Source organism: Colletotrichum orchidophilum, assembly GCF_001831195.1.
Source record: "Colletotrichum orchidophilum strain IMI 309357 chromosome Unknown Scaffold_105.1, whole genome shotgun sequence".
In the NCBI taxonomy this organism is placed as follows: Eukaryota; Fungi; Ascomycota; class Sordariomycetes; order Glomerellales; family Glomerellaceae; genus Colletotrichum; species Colletotrichum orchidophilum.
The window spans coordinates 26,656-48,127 of NW_019173061.1; the positions used below are offsets into that span (position 1 = coordinate 26,656).

The 21,472-nt window shown below is 51.7% G+C and overlaps 7 protein-coding genes across 7 annotated transcripts; 3 read left to right on the forward strand and 4 right to left on the reverse strand.

The window, feature by feature from the left end:
• Window positions 1–1,218: 1,218 nt before the first annotated feature.
• CORC01_10499 (glycoside hydrolase family 2) lies at window positions 1,219–6,161 on the forward strand (the record flags this gene model as incomplete). The annotated part of the gene is made up of 6 exons (XM_022622127.1): window positions 1,219–1,666; window positions 1,725–1,921; window positions 1,990–2,200; window positions 2,707–3,091; window positions 3,153–3,275; window positions 3,326–6,161. 6 exons carry the CDS (start codon window positions 1,219–1,221, stop codon window positions 6,159–6,161), a joined length of 4,200 nt encoding a protein of 1,399 aa, XP_022471324.1.
• Window positions 6,162–7,903: 1,742 nt separating this feature from the next.
• CORC01_10500 (uncharacterized protein) lies at window positions 7,904–8,333 on the reverse strand (the record flags this gene model as incomplete). The annotated part of the gene is made up of 2 exons (XM_022622128.1): window positions 7,904–8,176; window positions 8,280–8,333. 2 exons carry the CDS (start codon window positions 8,331–8,333, stop codon window positions 7,904–7,906), a joined length of 327 nt encoding a protein of 108 aa, XP_022471325.1.
• A 1,359-nt stretch (window positions 8,334–9,692) lies between these two features.
• On the reverse strand, window positions 9,693–11,123 carry CORC01_10501 (uncharacterized protein; the record flags this gene model as incomplete). Its single annotated transcript, XM_022622129.1, has 5 exons — window positions 9,693–10,050; window positions 10,111–10,254; window positions 10,309–10,426; window positions 10,497–10,872; window positions 10,944–11,123. 5 exons carry the CDS (start codon window positions 11,121–11,123, stop codon window positions 9,693–9,695), a joined length of 1,176 nt encoding a protein of 391 aa, XP_022471326.1.
• A 1,411-nt stretch (window positions 11,124–12,534) lies between these two features.
• On the forward strand, window positions 12,535–14,087 carry CORC01_10502 (uncharacterized protein; the record flags this gene model as incomplete). Its single annotated transcript, XM_022622130.1, has 5 exons — window positions 12,535–12,762; window positions 12,823–12,949; window positions 13,009–13,132; window positions 13,237–13,694; window positions 13,774–14,087. 5 exons carry the CDS (start codon window positions 12,535–12,537, stop codon window positions 14,085–14,087), a joined length of 1,251 nt encoding a protein of 416 aa, XP_022471327.1.
• A 256-nt stretch (window positions 14,088–14,343) lies between these two features.
• On the reverse strand, window positions 14,344–15,648 carry CORC01_10503 (oxidoreductase; the record flags this gene model as incomplete). The annotated part of the gene is made up of 1 exon (XM_022622131.1): window positions 14,344–15,648. The coding sequence occupies one exon, from the start codon at window positions 15,646–15,648 to the stop codon at window positions 14,344–14,346; it is 1,305 nt and encodes a 434-aa protein (XP_022471328.1).
• Window positions 15,649–16,849: 1,201 nt separating this feature from the next.
• On the forward strand, window positions 16,850–18,820 carry CORC01_10504 (major facilitator superfamily transporter; the record flags this gene model as incomplete). The annotated part of the gene is made up of 6 exons (XM_022622132.1): window positions 16,850–17,103; window positions 17,170–17,601; window positions 17,689–17,916; window positions 17,980–18,241; window positions 18,300–18,493; window positions 18,583–18,820. 6 exons carry the CDS (start codon window positions 16,850–16,852, stop codon window positions 18,818–18,820), a joined length of 1,608 nt encoding a protein of 535 aa, XP_022471329.1.
• Window positions 18,821–19,571: 751 nt separating this feature from the next.
• CORC01_10505 (cutinase) lies at window positions 19,572–20,713 on the reverse strand (the record flags this gene model as incomplete). The annotated part of the gene is made up of 4 exons (XM_022622133.1): window positions 19,572–19,751; window positions 19,816–19,895; window positions 19,959–20,052; window positions 20,105–20,713. 4 exons carry the CDS (start codon window positions 20,711–20,713, stop codon window positions 19,572–19,574), a joined length of 963 nt encoding a protein of 320 aa, XP_022471330.1.
• Between the last annotated feature and the right edge of the window lie 759 nt (window positions 20,714–21,472).

Genomic DNA, 21,472 nt, shown 5'->3' on the forward strand with positions numbered 1-21,472 from the left:
AATGGGGCCTTTACAAAGCAACTACTAGAGCAAGCTTGCCTATGTGCTCTGAGTCAGACAGCTAGTTAAACGATATCCTCAACCTACAGTATCTGCCATCCAACCTGGTTTGATTCAGACTCGGCTTATAGATAAGGCATCCGGAATACCCTGGACCTTACGCCTGGGGGTCAGATACGTGCTGCTGACGTCTCTCGAGGAAAGGGTGAAGAATCAAAGAATGAGCTTTGGGTCTTGTGTCGAAAGACGTCGGAAGCGGCGGCTATTATGAACCTTTTGGCCACCGGGGAATGGCCACGGAGGAAAGTAGAAATGATGAGCTGGCAGTGCGTCTTTGGGACAGGACCGAAGAGGAATTTGGAAATCTGGCGTTGTAAGGCATTGTGGTCCCGTCTTTTCTATCAAGTCAGCAGTGTATGTAGTACGTACTCCTATATCCTGGTGAATTCCTTCTGGTGAGTGGTATCTATGTATCTAGTGAATGCTTTGTCGAATATCTCCAATGGTCAGATAGAATTAATGCGCAATTATTCTTTCTCGGAATCATGAGGCTGTACCATCTGACCTGATCTAAAATTCAACCGCTGGGACGTTGCATGATCCGATGAATACCCATAGGGCGCATCATGATATAATACTGGAACCCCTATCAAAACTTTCTTGGAAGATACTGCGAGGGGAGTGCACGCACGTTGGCGTCTGATTTTCGCTGATTCGATACAGCAGCAGGGTGGCGGGCAATGGGTTGTGGGTGTATATTGTGTTCAATTCTACAGTGATGACTAATTAAAGACTCGTAACCTTGCAAAGGGGCCGGAGGTAACGAGGATCGATCCTCGCATTGGCAAAGCTGGACATGAATGCGGTGCGGGCGACGCAGAAATGCTCGGGATCTACAAAAGGTCTGCAAAGACCCAGCCCCCTTAGCACGCTGCTAGCTCTCCGCCCGACTTCGTTTCTACATTTAGAATCTTTCGAGAAACAGACGGAAACTCCAAACTCGACAGATTCGGATTGAAATCTGATGACAAATATAAGTCCTGAAGGATTCAAAGGCTGCTTACATCCGTGACGAATTCACCCCCTTAGCTCCGTTAGCCCCTCCAGTCCGGCTGCCATTCTGAAAGTTGGCCTGCAGCTCATAAATAAGTATAGTTCGCCATCACATCGACTGCGTCAATCCATTTTCAAGAGAACAAAACTTCAATCGTATCAAATATGGCGACAGGCACGACGAAAAAGGTCTTAATTCTCGGTGGCACTGGTAAGGTCGGCCGCCAGATCACGAAGCTGTTTGCACGAACCTCGACACCGGTCTACCAAAGTTCTCGGAGCGGGGCCTCGACCACGGAGCCGGATGCCGACAACATCCAGCCGGTCGCGTTTAGCTGGGAGAATGAGCAGACGTGGGCGGCGGCGCTCGACGTCGGCGCCGCCAGCATCTTCCTCGTCCCACCGCCGGTAATGGACATGCTTTCGCCGATGCGGTCATTCATTGACCGAGCACGCACTCGGGGTCGCACAACGAGATTTGTGCTGCTGAGCGGAAGTCCAATGGAGCCTGACATTAACGGGTTCGCGATGGGACGGCCGCATGCGTATCTGAAGGACCTCGGCGACAGGGGCGAAGTGGAATGGGCTGCATTGCGACCGACGTGGTTCCAGCGTGAGATTTGGTCTTCGCCATCGGATTGTGGGATCCCTGTGAGCTGATCAAAGAGCAGAAAACTTTTCAGAGCAGGAGAAGCACCGCCTCACGATTGTGAAGGAGAGCACCGTGTATTCCGCCGCGGCAGATGGCAAGATTCCCTGGGTGGCCACGGAGGACATTGCCGCCTGTGCATTCCAGCTCCTCACGCAAGAGGACGCGCCGAATGACGAGTATCTCATTCTTGGCCCCGAGCTGCTCGGCTACGACGAGGTGAGTGCAGCAACCCTGGATTCTTTTCAAGTCGACAAAACAACATGACTAAACAAAAACGGCGGCAGGTCGCTAGCATACTCTCCGACGTTCTGGGTCGAAAGATTGTGCACAAACGCGTTTCGGCGCAGGAGCTGGCGGACCGTTACGTTGCTCAGGGCATGCCGCGGGACTATGCGGAGATGATGGGCGTGATGGACACGGCCATCAAGAACGGGAGCGAGAACCGGACGAACAGTGTTATTCTCGCGGTGACGGGGAAGCAGCCAAGGAAGTTCCGTGATTTCGCCGAGAGGAACAAGGCAGTCTGGGCGCAAGATGCTTGAGAATGTGTTGAGGATAGACGCCTTTTGAGTCTTGGGGGGCATGTGTTGCTTGACCGAGATCAGTTGAAGGGGCTGGGGACATAGGGTGGTAGGCCGGTGACGCGGTGAGATACTGTCAGCTCCTGCTGATACTACCTACCTAGCGGTGTTTCTGTACTTTGATTCTTGTTCTCGGTGAATCTTCCATATCGCCTGCGTATACAAGAAAAGGTTCAATTAAATAAAAGAAGGTTTCGTTTTCAGTCATCAGCCGCCGCCGTTTTCAGCCGAAAGCTTTGGCGTCACGGCATGTCTTCGCGTGCGGGGATATGCGCTAAGGTTGAAACAAGTCATGAGATCACAAAGCCTCCCTGCGTGCCTGAAAGTCTGCGGTATGAAATGCATGGTCAATCAATCTCACTCACTACAGCAACTAATCAGATTGCCCAAGCTCCAACTTGACGTGATTTGCAACCTGAGCTGTGCATTGCTTTCACGACATGGACTCTTCATTCGTTGCGATTGAGGACGATGGGCTGGGGAAAGCCGCCGGCTGCGAGGACGGCCGGAGCACCGAGGAGACGGCGAACCCGCTGACATACCCCAAGGCGGCCGAAGGCTTTAGTCAGGACCTCTTCAAGAATCCGACGTCCGAGTATCGAGGGTGCCCTTTGTGGTCATGGAACACGAAGCTGGACAAGGACAAGCTCCTCCGGCAGATTGACCATCTCAAGGAGATGGGCATGGGCGGTTTCCATATGCATGTCCGGACCGGACTGGATACCGAATACATGGGTCCGGAGTTCATGGACCGTGTTCGGGACTGCGTGGAGTATGCGGAGAGCAAGGGAATGCTCGCCTGTTTGTGAGAAGATACCATCCCCCCCCGCTGCTCTGTTGATGAGACTGCTGTTGACACTCATCAGATATGATGATGATCGGTGGCCATCCGGCGTTGCTGGAGGCAAGGTTGTTAAGCAGTACCCAGAGCACAAGACGAAGCACATTCTATTCACACCATATCCATATGGTTCCGTTGAACTTGGCGGGTAAGTACTTTCAGTGCACTCCGCTCATGCTCTTCTCACACAGTTCTTAGTGGTTGCGCCCCAAGTTCAGCACAAGCATGTCGCAGTGAAGAAGGCTACCTCTTGGCGCGATTCTCCATCATTCTCGATGAGAATGGCCGTCTGAAGTCGAACAAGAAGCTGGAGGAGGGTGAGGATGCCGAGCCGGGTGGCCGGGTGTGGTATGCATATGTCGAGATCAACCCTCCGTCATCTTGGTTCAATGGCGAGACCTACATCGACACGATGAGCACCGAAGCCATGAACCGGTTCTTGGAGAGCACTCATGAGGTCTACAAAGACAAGATTGGCGACAAGTTCGGCACCACGGTGCCCTGCATCTTTACCGATGAGCCTCAGGTGGCCATCAAGACTCAGCTATCTAGCCCGACTGGAGTAGAAGATGTCTTTCTCCCATGGACGGCCGATCTCCCCGACACATTCAGGCAGATGTACGGAGAAGATGCGGATCTTGTGAGCAGTATTCCAGAACTGCTCTGGGATCTCCCGGGCGACACGCCAAGCTTGGCCCGCTACCGCTTCCACGACCACGTCAGCGAACGGTTCGTGACCTCGTTCCTCGACCTACTGGCAAACTGGTGCAGAAAGAACAAGATCATCCTCAACGGCCACATGATGGAAGAGCCCACCCTCCGGTCGCAGACCACCGCCCACGGCGAGGCAATGCGATGCTACCGAAACCAGACGCTCCCGGGCATGGACCTGCTCAACGACTGGGTCGAGTACAACACGGCAAAGCAGTGCACCAGCGTGGCCCGCCAAAACGGCGTCCGCGGCGCCATGAGCGAGATCTACGGGTGCACGCACTGGTACTTCACCTTTGAAGGGCACAAGGGCTGCGGCGACTGGCACGCCGCCCTGGGCATCACGTTCCGCGTGCAGCATCTCAGCTGGGTCAGCATGGCTGGCGAGGGCAAGCGCGACTATCCTGCCAGCATCGGGTACCAGAGCCCGTGGTACAAGGAGTACGGCTACGTCGAGGACCATTTCGCTCGTGTTGGCGTTGCGTTGACCCGCGGCAAGGCTGTTACGCGTGTTGGTGTGATTCACCCCATCGAAAGCTTCTGGCTGTGCTTTGGTCCCAATAATAGCGGTGACGAGGAGAGTGGTCGTCGTGATCAGGCCTTTGCGGAGCTGACAAATTGGCTGCTTCACGGGCTGGTCGATTTTGACTTCATCTCGGAGAGTCTTCTACCGAACCAAATCGGCGAGGACGTTTCGAGCCCTCTCAAGGTTGGCCAGTGCGAGTACGATGTCGTGATCTTGCCAAACTTGCGGACTATTCGATCGTCGACCTTTAATGTTGTGAAGAAGTTCGCTGCGGCGGGCGGCACTGTCATCATTGCTGGTGATGGCCCTGTTCTTATTGATGCTCAGGTTGCGCCACCGGATCTCAGCCTGGACATCGAGCCGTCAGTCAAGGTCGCTTGGGGCCAAGGCGATGTTCTCTCTGCCTTGTCTCAGAACCGGGACTTGAAGATCGACTTGAAGGATTGGGGACCGACCGATACCTTGCTCTATCAGATGCGTCAAGATGGAGACGAAAGATTTGTTTTTATCTGCAACACGGACAGAAACAGCCCGTATGACACGCTGGTCAATATCAAAGGCGAATGGGACGTTGAAGTTTTGGATACCTTTACCGGTGCAACGCATCATCACAAAGCTCGGTACGAAAGCGGGTGGACCATCTTTGACCACAGGTTCGAAGGCTGTGCGAGCCTGCTGCTGAGGCTTTATTCCGTACCAGGGGAAGAACTTTCCTTCGTCAGCATCGAAGAGGCAGTGGCACTAGCTCCACCTAAACAGACTTCTGCGGAACTCAAGCTCGATGAGGTCGTCCTCTCGGAGCCGAACGTGCTGATGCTCGACTACGCGCTATACAGAATTGACGATGATCCGTGGGAAGACTCTGCACGACAGGAGATTCTCAAGATCGACAACGAAATCCGAGCACGACTCCGCATCCCTGCCAAAGGTTCCGCTTGGAAACAACCCTGGAGCGTACCCCAATCGGAAAGGGCAGCCAAGGTCTACGTGGATCTCAGATTCGAGTTCGATTCCAACGTGATTGTCAAGACACCGTCCTATCTCGCGATGGAGAATCCCGAAAACGCCAGGATCACCATCAACGGCCACAAACTGCCAGTCGACGCAAAGAGGCTCTCTTGGTGGGTCGATGAGGATATCAAGACGATTCCAGTCCCGAGCAGGACGATACGAAAGGGCAAGAACGTTATCGAGCTCAGTATGCCTTTTGGCGTGTTAACCAATCTCGAGAGGATCTACTTGCTGGGCAGCTTCAGCGTCGAGCTGAAGAATAACTTGCCCGTACTTTGCGAACGACGACAGAGTCTAGGCTGGGGCGATGTGGTTACGCAAGGGCATCCATTTTATGCTGGCAACGTCACCTACAACTGCAGCTTCTCGCTTAAGTCCCGATCGAACGTGACTCTTTCGATTCCACAGTTCGCGACGCCGGTCATCAAAGTTCAATGGAAGGAGAAGAGCGGGCATATTGCGTTACAGCCTAGAAAGCTGGATCTCGGTGAGCTTGATGCTGGGAAGCACGAGATTGCCATCACCGCCTTCGGTTATAGGTATAATTCGTTTGGGCATATCCACCTGACGGAAGGTGTCTTTGGATGCTGGCCTGACCTATGGCGAAGTAAGTTTGCAATTACCCCGGACGATGAAGACGTTCTGACATGCCTATCAACAGCTGGTGGCTGGGCTTGGAGTGAGGAGTACTTGTTAAAGCCTACTGGAGTCTTGGAAAAGCCTTCCTTGATCGTGGAATCAAAGGCCGCTGAAGGGAGCGAAGATTGGATTGTCTTGGCCGAATAGTGCTATGCTCATCACTTTTGTCACTTCACTCCAAAATCAGGATCAAAAATGAATGTTATGGGATAAGAGAGGCTATGGAAGAGAGCTTCCTTGTAATACTACTGTTCTGGGTGGCAGAGAAGAGGATTTGAGACTTGGACTGATGAATGCCATGTCATTTCGCAGCTGACCTTTTCCTACTGATCATCGAGCACCACTGTTGGACTTATCATCTGAGATCCTGAGCTTGGAGGAACATCGCAACGCGTCCATCACTCCAACCTCCCGCAGGGACGCCGATCCTGTCGGACGCGGGAGGGAGTGAGTATGCCGAGAATAGTTTCCCGTTGTCAATGAGGTCAATGTCCGCGCCGCTGAGCTAATCATATAGAGTACTTTTATTAGCGTACAATTTTATAGAGTGTATACACTGATTCCAAGCAGGGCTTTCACTAATGCCAAATTGCGACCGAGAGCTAGTGGCCTGATAGCAGACGATGTTGCCGTTGTTTGCGCTGCAGGGCACATAGCCACAGATGGTGACTTTTTTCGGCGAAGTCTCTAACAGTGTTAAATTGATAGCAGGTCAAAGTGCCCGAGATAAAGTTGTCATAGCCATTGAAGCAACGGATCCTCCGGCCGTCTATAAATGCGAAACGCTCAAAAGTCGTGAAAAGAGTTGTGAGAACAGCCGGTATGGCATCGAGAGTGAGACGGATGAATTTGGTTGCATTATGAATTACCAGTTGAGTCATTCTGTTGAGAAGAGTACGGTGATAGTATCATCTTGGAATGTCACCATTCCATTCAGTCCCTCCCATTTACATTCGAGTACATCCTTTGATGTCAAATGTTCAATGCGTTCGAGAAGCGACCAACAAGAGTGCTTCCACGACATGTGGCCGACCCACTGACCTTGGCATGCAGTTGAAGGATCTTAAGGGGCATCTTTATGAGATTGGAGAAGAGATGTTCATGAAGACGTTGGGGAGAAGTTTCATAAGACATTCGATTGCTACCTATGAGTAGTTCTTGGGAATGGTGCTACTACCAGCTACTGTAGCATCGAAGATTGTATAAAACGACCGGGCCGTGGAAGTCGCCTTCGTGTCGTGAGACTGCATCCTGATATCATGGAATCGGCTCAAGAACGCGGAACACGGGCTCCAGGTCATAGTATTGATTTAATGGCGAAAGAAATCCTCCATCTCTCGAGAATGAGATGCGTCCAAGGCCTGTTTCAATCCGGGCCCTTCCATCTCTTGCATATCGATTGTCATCATTCACTTGAACCGTTTAGCGGTAGGTACGGGCCATCCTACCGATACGATTTGGATTCACGTATAACCTAGCTTGACCCAGGCTGCTTTGTTTTCACAACGGGACCAGTAATTCGGGTTTAGAGTTCAAATTAAGGAGTAATAATTACTAGATGACACTGCAGACTACATGCAAGCTCCTGAACGATTGTCAAAGGCGGCTTTCGACCATTCAAAGAGCCTGCAGTGAGCGGCTTAGGGATACCGCCATCCCTGTTTCAGGCCCGGACGAATACTCAGCAAAGAAACCGTTTTACCTGGCAAGGGTAGGATAGCCTACGGCGTACGACAGGTTAAGGTATGGCTCACATGTGGCCTAGCACACTAATCTGGGTAGAGTTATACGATAAATCACTCGACTGCATCAGTAGCAAAAGAAGGAGTACGGTAATTTTCAAGTCTATCTGATTTCCGCTTTGGTTTCTAGTGCGGCGACCATTGCCACTAAGAGTTTATGTAAGGGCAGGTACCGTTAAAGAGATCTCCAGTGATATCTTGGGGACCAGTGGCTCTGCAGCAAGCCGCGTAGGAGTCCTCGAATTGATTCTGGGTGAATGGAAGCCCCTTGAACTGGCAGAGACCAGAAATGTTCAAAAAAGTACCCTGGTAAAGAGCTCCATCCGGGAATGTGATTCCGTTCTCTGAGGAGCAGCAAGCTTCGGAAACCCCGTCCGGGTTATCAGACTCGGGCGCGGTGCAGAAACAAGTGTACTGTGCCTGTTGATACGTTGCAGATTAGCGTACATCATTCAGCGAACAAGGCGGAAGGAGTGTTTAAAGTGGATTGATTTATCGAGTGACCAAGGGCTTGAGGACGTACGTTGGCAACACCTGCCAAAAGCATCAGATAGCTGAAGGCCGAGTGGAGCTTCATGATGAGAGAGTTTGGAAGTTGGCTTTGTAGCTGCACGGGAAATCGAGTTGATGATTGTCAGCCGCTTTGGATGATACTTGAGGAGATAAACGGCGGTCAGCCACCCTCTCACCTGAGATGAGGTCTTTCTCTGGAAAAATGACCGATGAACCTGTGCCAGTGCAGTTTATAGGAGATTTGTTATTCGAAAGGACAGTACGAGGCTTTATATTCGAATTCTACAACATGCCGTTCTCAGACCTCAGTCCATAATTGAATGTTTTGCGGCATGCTCGGCAGTTCAAAGTGGTAGACTTATTTTTAGTCCATGTCAAATAGAATCTGACTGGCTATGGATAGATTACATCAATATGTAGCAATAAGGTTTTATTTATCATGTTCCTATCTTATAGTTTCGGAAAGCCTCGAGGCAAAACTCTCTGATAAACAATACTACATGTTCGGAGGTGCCGTTCAAAAATTTTGGCTAGCGTACCAAGAAAAGACAGGGAATATCACTTGGTTATCGGTATCAGTACACAGGTCTACTTCATAGCCTGAAACACACCCCCTCAGACACCTCCTGAGGGGATTCTTTTTGGAACATCCCCTCTTTTATAATCTCTGTTCATGGATAAGAAGATGTCGTTAGAGGTACTCATCCTTATCTAAGTCGGGATAGCGAAGCTGCCTCATCCAAAACTTTTGAACGGCGCCTCCGTGCAATGGTACGTGTAAGTAATAATACTACATTGAATCCATGGCCTTAATTTGGTACCTACGGCCTTTCATGATAACCGAGTCCGATGAACAGCTAAGTATCGCCTAGATTAATAGGCAGGGTAGGGCACCACTCTTGGCATATTAGCATATTTTCGTGTTTTCATTGATTTGTAAGTCGTAGGGTAAATCAACCTGAGAGCCGAGGAAGCCATGTTATCATTCTTCACCTACCTCAATTCATGCTTTTTTCTGATCCCTACAAATCATTGTATCACGCAGCTCTCGTTGCGGTCTGCCAGGGCTCTCTTTCATTGAAGCAGCACCATCCACTGACAGAGTCTGGGAGGAGATTAAAGGATGCGACGCAAAGGTCACAGGCTCCCGGATCGTTCCGGTAGTCTGGCCAGGCGAGTGAGAACAATTGTCAATGGGATAGTCTTACATTCCTAGCCCCAGTGCTAATACTTGCATGTGGTCTTCGTTGACATATGTTCACTACATGATAATATACAGAATTACAGATCAATTTTACACTCTTTTCATCCCCATGGACAAAAATAAACTGCAGTAAATTTCTCTATCGCAGAATCTTGTGATGATTATTTTCTCCCCCCCTCTGGCTCCAGAGCGAATTAAATGTCCGAGTCTCTCCGCACGTTATTTATCAGCCATCCCACCCCCCTCGTACGACACCGTGATATCCTGTCTTCTCATAATCCCGGCCACTCTCGGACTTGCCCCAGACTCTGCCCCCATAATACTCTCCTGACTGCTTGCATCTGCTCTGTCAATTCGTGAACCAATGGTGGTGCAAGTCTTGCCGACGATGTTTCCGTTCCGTAGCACTGACCGAGAGCCGTTCATCTCAATACCACCTGACTGCAACCCCAGCGTGTCGCTTTGCTTCTGATATTTGCGGTCGGTTGAACTTAGAACACGGCGCCCCAAAGCGAGTTCCACAAGAGGTCCAAGGATGGGTATGCAGGCGGCGATGATCAGAGTATTGCCCTCCACACTTTGAACGCGGTTAGCTAGCTGCAGTCGGAAGACGTATTCACTCCTCTTCAGTACTCACATTGTCCACACAACAAGCTCAGCGCTGTCATCTGCATTATCGTTAGCTGGAGCGGGACTGGCGGGCAAGCAATCTTTACACGTGAAGTCTTTGCTGGCCAGAGACGGTAGTCGTGTACACTTATAGATGGAGATGAAGCAGGAACTGAAAGGCTTTGTCAGGCATGATATTGAGTAAGATGAGTTCATTCGGCCTTACATGGATCCAATCCCGAGAGCAACGCTGAGAATAATCTTCTTCTTGATGTTCATCTGAAGCCTCATCAAAACCGTAGCAGGATAAACTGCAAGATATAAATCGAGCGCCGCAGAATACGCTGGCGCGAAATGAAATAAGCTACGTGGAATCATTGACACAAAATACCGCTGGTTAGATCAAGGGCTTACCTCCTGTCAGAATAGCAACATTGACTAGAACCCACGGACTCCAACAGCTCTTTTCCGTTACAGTGAAGTCCCATTGGGCGCGGGTTGGCGTACACTGGGCAAATAGTATGATTATGCAAAGGGACACTAGCACCAAACAGCCCGTCGCCATGCACCAGAGCAAGACTTGGTGTATCCTTCCAGGGTTCAAAATTCTGACGAGTAGAGCCACGACGGCAAATTTGGGTACGGTATATGCGAGGACATTCGGAGGAAACCCTGATATCGTGGATAGGATTGCGGCGGACTGCTGTTCTTGGGAAAGTGTGTCGGCATGTCGACCATTACCGCAGCGAATGGCCCAGATTTCTAGAGCTACCGTCGCGTAGCTGAGAAGCTACTCCAAAGTTCATCAGTCAAAGGTGTTTTCATATCAAACGGTGTTACTGCTACATTTTTTAAACGTACCAAAGATACAACAGTGAGGTAATCGTCTAGATGGGTTTGGCCAAGGATTTTGATGCGGACGAATAGACGACTGGCGACAAAGAGAGTGCTGATGCCGACGATGATGCATACTGCCGCTATGATGCCAGGACCTTTGTCCTCAGTCGAGTAGGATGTTGTAATCAATCCCTCGCTGTCCATGTCCCAGGTCCGTGATCGTCTTGATTTAGGAGATGAACTTGAGAAATAACCCGGACACTCGGAATCGACTTGAAAATGGATGCCTCGTCTCGAGCTGGTACACAAAAAGTGAAATGAAATGCCCGATGAAGACTGCCTGCGGCGTTATGCGCCAAGATGCTGTCAGATCAGACTGGCGGAGCGCCGTGCCGCTGTTGGAAGAACATTGATCAAGGGGGATCCAACGGCGAGATCCACCACCTCGTGCAGATGCAGGTATGCTCACCTGAACCGGCCCATAGATCCTCGATTGAAAGATCAAGAAACAGAAGGTCATTAAGAAGAATGCCGGGGCTTCTGACAATGCATCAAGGGTTACATAACGTAGGACCCCGGCTTTCTTCCATCTCCGAGGTCGAGGCTCCAGTAACACACAGTCAGTCGAACTGTTGTTACTTCCGCCAAGTTTCCCATCGGTTTGGACTCCCAATCGCAACAAGAAAACTTGCCCAACGCAGAGAAAGCGTGTTTGTTAGATCTAAATGCAGTTGATACCGTGGGCTAATGGGTGCACAATATCGTACAGGACTTGGTGGACATCATCCGGCGGCCCCGCCGAATGAACCGGGGCCCCTCGCTCTTATCCACCCGGCTTGAATTCCGTTACCAATCAGATGGTCTTATTGAAAGACCTGACAACCAACAGCAGAAAAAAGACCTAGTTGCCTATGGAACCCCTGGAGAACAAGGTGAGAGAGTTCACCTGTGCATGAGTGAATCATGCGTCTCCTCCCGAGGGCTCGCACTTGACTCTGTATTTGGCTTTATCAGACACTTTTGTTGCGTCAAAAAGTCTCGTTGACAATGTGACAACCGCATTGCCAAGTGCACTTATCCATCGATATAAAAGTTGTGCTCGAGGAAGACTTCCCTGGGATTTAAGAATCGTTGGAACAGGGTCAGAAAAGCGATAATACAACCAATGTTTGCGCTCATGGGCCCCTTGTATCTCGCCCTTGCCACGGGAGACTCGACCGTTTTTGGCCATGTCATCTGCAAGCTCACAGCAACTACCTCCAACAACCGTTCATTCCAAACAGGCAATTCATGTTACGGGCCCATATCGACCTGAGGCTTTATTCGCCTCCAGGTGGGACTTTGGTTCATGACACTCAAATGGTACGAGTTTGCTGTGCTGACCCTTGCATGCTAGGAGCAGACGGGGAAACGACTCCTGGAAATGCTGGTTTGCACAATACTGCTTAACTCATATAGTTGGCAATCTTCGTGTATGTGGGTGAATCGCTCGCCTTGCCCCTCTGCCTTTTCTTGTTCTTAATGAGTACGATTCTTTCTGTCTGTCCTCTACTACACCTACCACTTTGACGCCAATCTCTCTGTTTTCCTCGTGTTGCCTTTCGCAGAAGACGTCATGGGTTCTATTCCGAGCGAGACACTTCGAGAGGTTGACATATCTGTTGCTTTGGCTGCCTGCGACCTTCCTAGTGTGAATCAACATGTGAAGAATATCGCCACCCTCACCAGTCGTGTCGCCGAGGGCGATGACAACGCACGTTTGAGTATGCTGCAAAGCGCTCGATTATTGGTACACGCGTTGGAGACACCACGCGAGACCATGATAAAGCACTGCTGGGCACAAGTAGGATGACGTTTTTCATGACCTGTTACGCTGGATCAAACGCTAAAATTTAACTCGTAGCCGGCCGCTTTCACCGCCCTAACATACGCCGTTGATTCTGGCCTCTTTGCGCTCTTGGCACAGCGCAAAACGCCTCAGAAGGTATCTGATCTAGCTTCAAGACTAGGACATGATCCTGCTTTGTTGGGTATGTCAGATCATGGAAGACGATGGTGATTAACTGCTTACTTAGCCATTTTCGCATAGGACGGATAATGAGACACCTGGGCGCCATGCTTTATATCACTGAGACTGGACCTGACGAATACAAGTCAACGAACTTTTCAGATGCGCTCACGATTACAAGCATGGGCGCGGGCTACCCTTGTGTGTAAGTCAACGCAATCATGTTCTTCACTCAGTACACCCAAGAGATTACCGCACTTGCACAGCTCATTTGTCTCCTGTAAACCAAGGCTGACCGTTTCCAATAAGCGCCGGAGCCTGCATGGAGTCCTTGGCCAAGTTCCACGAGTTCGCCAAGAAGACCGACTACCGCGAGCCTCACGACGTCTTGAACGGTCCTTTGCAGTACGGGTACAGCACCAAACTCGACTGCTTCAGCTGGTTCGCAGCGAACCACCCATATGACATGCAGTTCGCGCAACACATGGGCGCCTACCGCCAGGGCCGACCCAGCTGGATGGATAAAGGCATCTATCCGGTAAAGGAACGATTGATCGATGGGTTTGACGATTCTGACGGCGGCGTTCTCCTTGTTGATGTGGGCGGCAGCTTTGGCCATGATGTTGACGAATTCCGGCGGAAGCATCCAGAGGCTCCTGGTAGGCTCGTCGTCCAGGATCTACCGACTGTCATCAATCAGATTGAGACACTCGACGAGAAGATTGAGAGGATGGGGCATGACTTTTTCAACGAACAGCCGATCAAAGGTAAGATCTTTTGTTCCAGATGTCACCTCTCACCACGCCAAAAGAAAATATCAAATGCTAACGTAACCCTTGTACTCAGGCGCCCGCGCTTACTACATGCATTCGGTTCTCCATGACTGGCCGGACATGAAATGCGAAGAGATTGTTGCGCGCACCACGGCTGTGATGAAGCCTGGATACAGCAGATTACTGGTCCACGAGAACTGTATTCCCGATACTGGAGCCGACTGGCAGAACACGGGCCAGGATATCATGATGCTGACCCTGGTAAGTAGTAAGGAGCGTACACGTGTGGAGTGGCAGAGTCTTCTGGAGAAGGCTGGTCTGAGGATACTGGGTATCTACGGTGGCGGGAACGGCGTTGAGAGTTTAATCGAGTGTGAGCTGGCATAGACTTTACATGTCACCGGGTAGAAGAAGCGATGTATTAAGATACATGTGCGAACAAGATATTATTGTGCAATGACAAGTTGGCAAATGGTTCTATTCTTAAAATGATATTACCATAATATTCCATGTTTCACCAGCCTCAGAAAACTCGATCGGCTTGGAAAACGAGGGTCATCACTCCGGTCCGCGTCTATCTGTTATTCAATTCTATCTTCTTTCGTTGCATATTATCACATGGAGCAATTGGTTTCCACCTTTCTCATTTCTCCGGCACCACAAGGATATCATCCACATTGACAGCCTGTCCAGTTGCGAGTGATCGATTGGCCGCAATGCCAGTCAAGATCGACGCGGCACCATCAATGTGGCTTGCCGCCCGCATATACTCATCAGAAACCGGCTCACCGAATAAGTCGGCCAAAAGGACAAGATCTCCACCGCCGTGAGCACCCTTGGCCTCGCCGAGATCGATCTCCTGGGGAGGGCCGAACAGCGGCCGAAGCAGCATCGTCCGCTTCTCAATCGCGCCCTCCAGAGCCTGGCTACCGCCCGAGTTGACGTAGCTCTTCTCGACAACCTCAACCTCGAGGCGCCCACCGGTGCCGTTGAAGTTGACACGGAAACCCTCCCACGGCGCGTACGCCGTCAAGGAGTACGTCATTACGGCACCGTTGCGGTACCGGATGAGCAGGTTCATCGTGTCCTCGATGCTGATGCCGTCGCCAAACACGCTCTGATCACGGTAGTAGCTATCCTCGTGCTCGGCGTCCAGGTACATGGCCTTGAGCTGCGGGTTCTGGTCCAGTTGCAGGGCAAACGGGTCGTCCTTGGCCGCCTCGCTCCCGTGCGCTCTCGTATAAAACCGCGTCACGCCCCTCGCCTCGGCGTTTTCCCGTCCGTAGAACTTGAGGTCGCCCTGGGCGTAGACCGTCTGCGGCCGCGTCTGGAGCCAAAAGTTGACCAGGTCAAAGTGGTGCGTCGACTTGTGCACGAGGAGGCCGCCCGAGTTGCGCTTGTCGCGGTGCCAGCGGCGGAAATAGTCTGCCCCGTGGTTCTCGTTGAGCATCCACTCAAAGTGCACGCTCGTCACCTTGCCAATGGCGCCCGATTTGATGATTTCAAAGATTTTTGTGTTGTGCGGCGCGTAGCGGTAGTTGAAGGTCACGCGCACCTTTTGGCCCGTCCGCTCGACCGCCGAGAAGATCTCCCTGCACCGGGGTGCGTCAATGGTCATGGGCTTCTCGGTGACGACGTTGCAACCCAGCTCCATGGCCCGGACGATGTAGATGTTGTGTGTGCGGTCCATGGTTGTGACGATGACCTCGTCCGGCTTGGTTTCTTTGATCATTTGGTCAAAGTTGGCCGCGATATAGGTCGGGACCTCGCCGTGGCCGAGATCTTTTAATCTTGAGTTGGCATAGTTCATGCGCGTCTGGTTTGTGTCGCAGAGACCAACGATAACCGAAGTGCTGCTGTAGTCCTTCGCGATGGCCGTGTAGAAGAAGCCCGATCGGCCACCGGTGCCGACGATAGCATAACGCTTTTTCTGTGTTGTCTCGCCCATTGTGGAGGTCGGTCGTGTGTTAGATTCGGTTCGGTATCTTGAAGGGGCTCGTGTAGGAAGTACAAGATATCAACGAAATTGCGTCTTGTATCGCACCGTGTTGAGTGATAAGTTGCAATGGGGGCGGCGACGTTCTTGAGACGCAGAAACCCGCGTTCGGAGGCGTCATGGCTTCGGCAGATAGTACGCAAGTCGCGAAGTCTCATGCAGTCCCAGCCCCCGGCACGAATCCCGCTCGGGATCAGATATCCCAAACGCCCGATTTTAGCCAAAATAGCATCCCGTTTCTGCGCGCGGTAGTTTGAATGCCCGGCTTATGAACCACTCACTCGACGCCCAGGCACACCAGGATCCTCACAATGCGGGGAGAGATGAAGCGGAACGCGGGGGGGCGCTCCCCGCTCAAGTGTCGGAAATCTCGGGCATACAGGGGTAAACCGAGGCCCGAGTAGTGGGCGTGTGGAGAGAGTTGGGGGTAGAAGTGGGAATAGGTTCAACGTCAGTCTAGGGAACCCTCCTTGTTGGTCCTCCTAACTTGGCTATTTCAGCCACCCGCTCGTAGACCCGTAGATCACTACCCCGGAGTCTCTTGGAGCAGACTAGAAGGTTCCTTGCAAAGGTGTGCGCAACTCGTAAGGTATACGGCTACCCTCAGGCGTTGGGCTGTGATCTGATTTGATAGAGACCCTCATGTCTTGGCTTTCGCATTTAGCCTGAAGTTTTCCCTCCAATGAGAGACATCATCAAACATTGGCCAGGGGTGTGTTCTGAGTGATCTCTTGGGTTCTGTTAAGCACCCGGCAACCAATCTTGGCAATGTGCCATCCGACTCGGGGGCAGACTTAATCTCCGGGTAGTAGCAAGAGCCCAACAGACATTGCAAGATGGCATACGCAACGCGGGGGTCAGTTGTTGCCAAGGTAGATCGAAGCTGAGCCTCCACGCTCGGCTTTCCCGTTCCTCTCCGGCTGAGAGGAAATCGGTTTGTTGGGGTCGGACAAGCGGGCTTCTCGCTTGAGGCAAATGACTGATAAGATGAACGAGTTCTTACCCTGGTACTGGGGTGTCTGCTACTCTCTTTCTTCCCATCAGGTCAACATTTTGCAGGAGTACCCAGGATCTGCACCACTAGATCGGCATTACATCGTCGTTCTCAACTTCGACAACATCTGTTAGGTTGCTCGTCTAGATCGAATCTATCATGGCTGCCCAAGCACCAGCCGAAGATCGGGCCGGCGGTCCTACCATCGACTCTATCGAACCTGTCCGCGAGACACAAGCACAAGCGAACACGGTCCAGGAGAAGGCGGCCCAGTTCCTTGCGGAGCACGGAGGAGGCGATACGACCTTCACTTATGAAGAAGAACAAGCTGTGCTGAAGAGAATCAATCTTCGCATCTTGCCTCTGATTCTTGGAGCGTACTTCTTCCAGCAAATGGACAAGAGTTCTCTCAGGTGAGTGAATTCGCAAACATGCCCTTCGACCATGTGTTACAACCGCTGACCGAGTGGCTACGCTAGCTATGTCTCCATCTTTGGCATCAAAGAAGACGCCCACCTGGTTGGGAAACAATACTCCTGGCTCGGTTCGATCTTGTACATTGCTCAACTCGTCATGCAACCCGTTGCGGCCTGGATCCTCGTCAAACTACCCAACGGAAAGGTCATCGCCACTGCCATCCTCTTATGGGGTTCATCGCTGGCCATCATGTCCTCCTGCACCAACTTCAGCTCCCTTCTCGGCCTGCGATTCATGCTCGGCTCTTTCGAGGCCATGATTGCACCGTCGTGCCTGGCCGTCACGACTACATGGTGGAGGAGAAGCGAGCAGACGCTGGTTACGAGTTCCTGGAACGCCATGAACGGCGTGACGTTTATCGTCGGAAGTCTGTTCACCTACGGCCTGGGCCACATCAACAGCGACAAGCTCTACAAGTACCAGATTATCTTCTTGTAAGTCATGAACCCAACTTCATCAGAGCCCGCTGCACCTGTGGCTTCGAAGTTGAGGTTGTCTTGCTGACTTGATCCGTAACATAGGTTCTGTGGCCTACTTACCGTCACCTACTCCTTCATTGTTCTCATCTTCATGCCTGACTCACCCATGTCCGCCAAGTACCTGACCGAGAGAGAAAAGGTCATCGCCGTTGAGAGACTTCGAGCAAACCAGATGGGTATCCAGTCTGGAGTCTGGCGCTGGGACCATGTCTGGGAAACGTTCCTGGACCTGAAGACCTGGTGCTGGTTTATTCTCATCATCGCCATCTCGTAAGTCCCTTCCTTGAAACATTGCCTATATGTACCGTTGAGATGCTAACTGTTTTTCTGCAGCATCGCTAGTGGTGGCATTTCCACCTTTGGTAACTTGATCGTCCAGTCATTTGGATACAGCAGTTTCACAACCATCCTGTTCAATATTCCCTTTGGAGCCATCCAGATCATCGCCATCATGGGGAGCGGTTGGGTCGCTACCCGGATTCAAAAGAAGGGCATCGTCATTGCGGGCGTGGCAATCATCCCAGCCATTGGTACTGTCCTGATGCTTACTGTACCGCGTGAACACAAAGGTGTTTTGCTGTTCGGATACTACTTGGTAAGGCCCCTAGCCACGGGCCACCTACACGCACGTTGTACTTATATGGGGGAATTAGGTCTCTGCACTGGCCGCCATTACGCCTCTAATTTTTACATGGCAAGCCCAGAACACCGCCGGCGACACCAAGAAGAAGACCACATCTGCCGTAGTCTTCATCGGCATGTGCACGGGCAACATCATCGGGCCGCTGTTGTACTCCGTTGATGACGCCCCGGTGTACCGTCCCGGCTTGATCTCCAACCTCATCATGTTCGTCCTCGTCGCCATTATGGGAGCGTGAGTGATGAAATCAAATCCTTCGTGGACGAGGCACCGGTTTGACTAACTTGGGTGTACAGGCTGATTCCTCTTTACCTCAAGTACCTCAACGTCCAGCATGCCAAGCGCCGCGCGGCACTCGGCAAGAGCACATTGATCGTTGACGAGTCGATGATGCGCAACAAGGATAAGCAGCAAGGCAAGGCGGTTGAAATTGAAGAGGACCCAAGTGAAGTCCAGCCTCGTGCGATTGAGGAAGATCACGGCCTGCAGGATATGACGGATCTGAAGAACGAGGACTTTATTTTTGTGTACTAGTGAATGATTTGGCTATTGCTGGTGGGATCGAGAAACTCATATGTACACCAGGGATCTTGGCTACAGCGCCTAACAATTGATCATAAAATGAAACTTCTCTAGTACTAGTAAGCTACTCGGGGCTGGCTGCCCCTGGGGATTTAACAAAGACTTTATTGTGAACTCTCGCGGTAGTATTTGGATACGTGTGAGGAACACAAAGACTTGACCTGCTCTTAATGGCGCTTATTTTAGTCCTTACTAAGTCATGTTCTATATCTCAGACTAGCAAGAATGACTGAGGACTAGGCCGGCCGCCTTCCATGGCAGCTGTCTCTCTCAGGGTGTGCTCGGTAAAGAACCTCGGTGAGTGGTGAAGTACAGGTGCACGGATGCTCCCACAGAAGACCCGCTTCCGCATTCGGTTAGTCGATAAATACAACCCCCCACGCATCCACATCATCCTTGACGAAACAAGCACGGACAACACACGTTCCGGTTCTTGGAGAATTAATCTTTTCGTTTATTCAACGGTTCTGGCTCGAAGGGTCTAATATCAGAAAACGCTGCAAATAATAAGAGAGTCTTTTTGCCTCCATCACAGAACTCCATACGTCGATCATCAAGACCGGTCTGAAATGCCTCTGAAGCATGAAAGAAAATGGTGATCGTCAAGAATCGTAAAATCATTACACCCCCAGTCTCTCGCATCAAGTAGCCGCCGAGTCGCCAGCTTCTCGGGTATCGATGCTACAGCCGCGTCCTGTCCAACTCACTTGGTCTGCTGGACGACGAATGTCGAAGCCTGGGCGACGTAGTCCTGCTTTGAGAAGTAGCCGAGGTGCACAGTCAGGTTCTGGCCCGAGGCGCAGAAGAGATCCGTGTCGTCGCAGAAGGACACGAACTTGCTCGTCAGGCTCTGACAAGGGCCGAGGTCCTGGCGAGGGAAGATCTGAGATGGATTGGTCAGTCAACCATGATGGAGGGGTGTGATGGAGGGTTGAAAAAAGACATACGCCATTCTTCTTGGAGGTTCCCTTGGCGAAGGGCTGATTGGCGATGAAGGTTGGGTCGCCGAACAGGACGACGGCAGCGACTATTGAGCCGTGTTAGTGACTGGTCACGGCTGCCTTATGAGCTTGCAAATCTAGTGACTTACTCTTGCTTCCGATCATGGGTGCCTGAGCAGCAGTCGTATTGAAGTTGGGTCCGTCAGTGGTACCGCAGAGGGTATCCAGCGAGACTTGTGCGCCCTAGTGTTTTGTCAGATACTCCGGCATCAAGTCAAACTCACGAGAAACTTACCTGAGAGTAACCCATCAAAACGAGCTTTGTCTGAGGGCACTGCTGCACTTGCTGGTTGAGGAGAGTCGTCATGTTCATGACACCAGCCGAGACGGACGGCGGATACGGATCGAGCTGGGCCGGGTACACCAGCGGCGTAATAATGGAACCAGGAATCTGATTCGACGTGTTCATGGCAATATTGCCCAACAGACCGACACCCTGCGCCTCGAGACTGCCGCGGGCCACGATGATGTTGACTGGCGCGCAAGCGGCCGGCGGCCCTGGGGGAGGAGGTTGCTGTTGGGGCGCAGCCAGGACGAAGGGAACGAGGGCGGCGAGCGCCGACAGACTCAGTGGATACTGCATCATTTCTTGTGAAGAGCTTTGCGTTTCGTTAGGCCGTAGGAGTGGATCACGAGAAAAGAAAAGCGTCCGTGTGTTTCTTGAAGGATCAAAAGTCGAAAAAAGGGTTCTGGTCAAAGTGAGGGAGAAGAAAAAAAAAGGTTGGGTTGCCCGATCTGTCCAAGTTCGTGGGGTCAAGGCCGTCTTCTTGTACTGGCCATCCAGAGCCTGGGATGAGACGACCATCCTTGGACGCAGCCGCGGCATCTCGCACCATGCCTCCATGTGCTGAAATGGGGGGAGGAGTGGGAGGGGTGGTTTTGACATCCGCTGCCAGAGCCTCTTTTGGAATTCTCTGATATCGCAGACATGCAAAAGCGCACAGGGGGGGGGGGACCCTTGTCTAGATTTTGGTATTTGCCTTTTGTCAAGTCCCTTCGTTTCCCATCATGCCGTTCAAGCCTTTCTTTTCTGCCCGGACAACACCCTTGACGCCTGACGTGCCCACTGTCCGAGCCACTCGCGAAGAACCTCCGGGGAAAACTTCAGCGCGAATAACATTCCCCCCCCAAGTTGGTGTGATTTTTGCAAAGCAACCTTTCCCAGATTGGGGGGCAATGCGTGAGAGTTGGGTCGGCCTTGGGGAAGGGGGGGTTAGGGAGCGGCCAATGCCACCTTGCCGCAGAGCCGGAAACACGCATTGAATGGGATGAAACTATTCCCAGAATACGGCGCCGGCAAGCACACACTCTCTCTCTCTCACGCTCACTCATACTTGACATGCGTTCTCTCTTTCGCACACAGGCGCACACGCACACGCACACGCAGACACAAAAAGTGCACAAGAACCTTGATTTGCAGATCTCTGAACAGGTGGGAGCCGATAAATACTTGTACACGAACACCACCAATTGGCTGGCATACTGTCCTCTCAGCTTTTTATGTTCGGGGTGGGTGTATACGCGTCTGCGGGCAATAGTAGCGGCCGCGGCTAAATCTGACTCCACATGAACGTGTAGCTAGTTTCCAGTTCCAGCCCCTACC